Source organism: Cryptomeria japonica, chromosome 10 (genome assembly GCF_030272615.1).
Source record: "Cryptomeria japonica chromosome 10, Sugi_1.0, whole genome shotgun sequence".
In the NCBI taxonomy this organism is placed as follows: Eukaryota; Viridiplantae; Streptophyta; class Pinopsida; order Cupressales; family Cupressaceae; genus Cryptomeria; species Cryptomeria japonica.
In genome coordinates this window covers 289,020,413-289,024,984 of record NC_081414.1, presented here as the reverse complement: position 1 = coordinate 289,024,984, position 4,572 = coordinate 289,020,413, and the positions used below count along the sequence as shown (strand labels likewise).

Below are 4,572 nucleotides of genomic sequence, written 5' to 3'. Positions count from 1 at the left end.
AATATATATATATATATATATATATATATATATATTGCAATAAAGAAAATAAATGTCTATATAGTGTTTGAGCAAGTCGTTATTCAAAGCATTGTCAAAGTAATATAAGATTTCCTACAATTGGTTTATAACTAAAACACTAAGTACATAGAAACATACTCTCTGTAATTTCATCTGAATTGTTAGACATTATAGACTTATCTTTTATGTATCCTAAATTTTGTTCTAATATAATAGGTGCTGACCCTTCCAACTATTTAATTATCCAAAAAAGAGGAAAAAATATTAAGTACATATATATAAAAATCTCAAATAGAATAAGGTAGTCTAATAAATATCTCAAAAGAGTTGAGCCTTATTCTTAACACATGCATCCATAAATGTATTTTTAAATCACTCAATTTTTAACTGGGTATATTGCTTGAACATTAGGGGACAGATGATGTTTAAAAAAAGGCTGATATGGGAAACATCATTCAACATTTTTAATTTAGAACAGCTAAAATCAATATATTTGTCTCGCGGTTTAGATAATATAATTTATGGGTTACAGTTTTATAAAATTAATGTAAATACTTTTCTATAGTTTTCTATAAAACTGACTTTACTATTTTATTGCTAAAAGAAGTTCATAAGGTAATAAAGTCTGAGCATATCGAACAGAAGACAGGGGATCACAACATTAAAGGAAATCGCACTGAATGAAATGGGTTCTCTTTAAGCGAAGCAATTCAGGTCAAATTTATTTTATTAGCAGTGCTCAGCAGGAAACAAATATACATTCGATGCGTGGAAGTTGCAGTGACCGAAGTCAGGGACAAGAAAGCTTGCCAGGTCATTGGAAAGATTGATGCCCATTATATAGCAACTCCGAGTATATGAGATTCCAGCATTGTTGAGATTTTTGTCTCCCTGTCGATTCGGTGTAGGGGCTTCAGCCCTACATTGTGTCGCCCGCACTTTTGCCTAAACTTCTTCCCCCCTCCTCGGCCCTGCCACCATACTTATTTACTGAGGAACTCCTCAGCCCTTTACACCTCTATTTAAACTGGACAAGACGAGCATCTAAGTATAGATTTTCGCTTGGTTTTCCTTAGTTTGGGCTTGTGAGTGTTGTAAATGGAGAATCGTGTGGTGAGCTGTGGTGGAGCACGAGGGTGGTGGGTGTATTTACTAGCTCCCTTGAGTTGCAATGGCCCTAACTTCTGTTTCTTAGATAATATTCAACTCAACAAAAGTGATATTTGTGCATGGAAGCCGCACTTGGCTATTCTAGTTTCTGCTCTGCTTTGCGCAGTAATTCTCTACTGGCGGACTACTGGTGGATGTGCATGGGCCGGAAAGAATAATAAGAAGAAGATTCCAGGGCCCCGAGGGTGGCCCATAATCGGAAGTCTAGTGGAAATGAGTGGCGGTCATGCTCACCGTAAGCTTGCTCAATTGGCGGTTACTCACGAGGCGAAAAAGTTGATGGCCTTCAGCTTGGGCTCTACCCCCGCAGTTATAACGTCCGATCCAGAAGTGGCCAGGGAGCTCATGAGCTCTCCTCACTTTGCGGACAGGCCTCTCAAACAATCTGCCCAGCAACTCATGTTTGAGAGAGCAATAGGCTTTGCACCCAACGGCGACTACTGGAGAATGCTGCGTAGGATTTCGGCTGCTCATCTCTTTAGCCCACGAAGAATCGCTGCGCATGAAGCCAGCCGTCAGGCGGACAGCTTGAAAATGCTATCTGATATACGTAACGAGTGTGCATGCAAAGGTGTCGTCAGCCTCCGTCCACATCTCCAAGCGGCGGCTCTCAAAAACATCATGGGAAGCGTGTTTGGTGTAACGTTGGATGGTGACGAAGGTAAAGAGGTGAGGGAGATGGTGGAGGAGGGGTTTGAACTGCTCGGAGCATTTAATTGGGCCGATTATCTTCCTTGGCTAAGAGCACTTGACCCTCTCCGAATCCACACCCGCTGCGCTCGACTCGTACCTCGCGTTAGGGCATTCGTCCGAAGCATCATAAACCAACATCGACAGAATCCTGTGCCGAGGGACACAGCCGATTCAGATTTCGTGGGTGTGCTGCTTTCGCTTCAAGGACAAGATAAGCTCCACGACGAAGACATCATCGCTGTTCTCTGGGTAAGAAATAGCCCATTTTATTATTTGTTTTCATACCGGTATATCAAACTTCTGATGAAACATATAAATATTTGTCACATACAGGAAATGATATTCCGCGGCACAGACACTATAGCTCTAGTTACAGAGTGGACCATGGCGGAGATGGTATTGAATGAAGAAATACAAGGGAGAGCTCAGGCGGAGTTAGAGGCAGTGATAGGAAGGGATAGAAGCGTGAAGGATGAGGACATAGCAAGGCTCCCATACCTGCAAGCAGTTGTAAAAGAGAGTTTGAGAATGCATCCACCGGGGCCTCTGCTGTCATGGGCGCGTTTATGCACCGAGGACGTTGATATTGCAGGTGGTATGCATGTTCCAGCTGGGACGACAGCCATGGTTAACATGTGGTCCATCACTCACGACCCTGAGATCTGGGAGTCACCTCATGAATTCCGGCCGGAGAGATTTGTCGAAGAGAAAGTAGATGTTCGCGGTAATGACTTGAGGCTTGCACCCTTCGGCGCTGGTCGGCGAGTTTGTCCAGGAAAGGCTCTTGGTCTTACCACTGTTCATCTCTGGGTAGCAAAACTACTCCACCATTACAAGTGGACAACATCAACTCAACACCCAGTAGATCTCACCGAGGTTCTCAAGTTGTCCTCCCAAATGGTCACACCCCTTACTGCGATTGCCACAACCATAAACCCTTATTGAGATCTCCCAAACATAGGATTCAAATTTACCTGTTTAATCGTGCTACTATATCATCACTATACTATTATAGAATAATAGTCTAAACGTAGTTTGCTTAAAACCGATCATCTGCTGGAAATTGAGAAGTTATATATAGATTTTCCTAACCATGGATTATTGCAGAATATTTCGACGTAGTTTGCCTTGGTGTTTGTTTATGAATGGACATGCAAGGTTACTATCGACAAAAATGTGTGAGCTTGGTGTGGTGTGAAAATGCAAGGTTGCTGTTTACAAAAGTGTGTGAGATTGGTGTGGTGTAATACGAGTAAAACAGACTTGAATTTGATTATTAAGTTTCTTGTACCGCCTGTAATGTTACCGTCATGTATTTGCCATAAGAATTGCTATGAGCATCATTATATATTAGGTTAAGGGATACAAAGCATCATCCTTGATTATACATGATTATACATGGCAATCTAATTAGATAATAACATTAATGAATATTCTCGATAGAAAATATGATTCTATATCAAGAATAAAATGTATGAGTGATCATAATTGCTTTAGAAATCAACTTGATTTTAACATAGTTTGATATTATAGAATTAATACAAAACATAGGTAGACTTTATTCATATGATTATACACAAATATAATTAAGTTTTGTGTTAATATCTGTAATCATTTTTAAATATTAATAAATGTAAAAAAAATAATTATATATAATTTTTATATTAAAATTACAATCTTGTTGTATGTGATTTGTAGATTATATTTTTTCATATTATTTTTTGAAAATATAGGGAATAGATAACCTTTTAAAATAATGTAATTTTTTTATATTAGTCATAAATAATCAATTTCTTCTAGATCAACCCACAAACATTAAACAATAATAACAAACAACATTTTTTTGTGATTCAAATGCCTCAAGATTGATTATGCAAAGCTAGATGCTTTTTAGAGAACCAATTAAACTAGGAATGGGGTACTTGATCTGTTGATTGTGAGGAGGTTATTATTTGATTAAAATTAATGCATTGATTTATTTTCAATACAAACATGCATAGTGCATCACACAATTTTTTGTTTAGGCAAGCTTTAGTGGGAAGTACAATGGTGGGAAGTATTCATATTTGGATTTAAACTTTAAAATTTGAATGCGACAATATTGTGATTGCAAGGATAAATTCATTACTACAAATTAGTCTTGGGATTGAAAAAGGCTCAGATCTGGGAGGGTAATAAATGCATGGAAATAAGTGTGCATGTGAGTGATAAAATGTGGGTAGGGAAAATGTCCAAGGTTCTATAAAAAATTGGAATTTGAATGAGTAGTAGGCATATAGAAACTTGTGTAATGAGGTTAGAAGAGGGAATAGAATTAAAAAAGAACAAAATATAATATATTATGCTACTTTTAATACATCAATGTAATAAAGCAGTTTGCTAAAGATAAATATTAAGCTAAAAAGCAAACCACACACACACAGATATATATATATATATATATATATATATATAGATATATATATATATATATATATATATATATATATATATATATATATATATATATATATATATATATATATATATATATATATATATATATATATATATATATATATATATATATATATAATTAGATTTTTCCCCAAGTTGAGGTCCATATAAATATTTGATTAACCATACATCTAAAATAATGAAACAGTCACAAGAATGCACACAAAGTAAATATATCAGAGACTTAAGTTT

General features: G+C 36.4%; 1 protein-coding gene across 1 annotated transcript; it reads left to right on the top strand.

Annotated features, from left to right (window-relative positions):
- The first annotated feature begins 1,088 nt into the window (after nt 1-1,088).
- LOC131034302 (cytochrome P450 78A4) lies at nt 1,089-3,200 on the top strand. Its single transcript, XM_057965773.2, has 2 exons — nt 1,089-2,133; nt 2,218-3,200. Exons 1-2 carry the CDS (start codon nt 1,120-1,122, stop codon nt 2,827-2,829), a joined length of 1,626 nt encoding a protein of 541 aa, XP_057821756.2. The 5' UTR covers nt 1,089-1,119; the 3' UTR covers nt 2,830-3,200.
- Nucleotides 3,201-4,572: the final 1,372 nt, after the last annotated feature.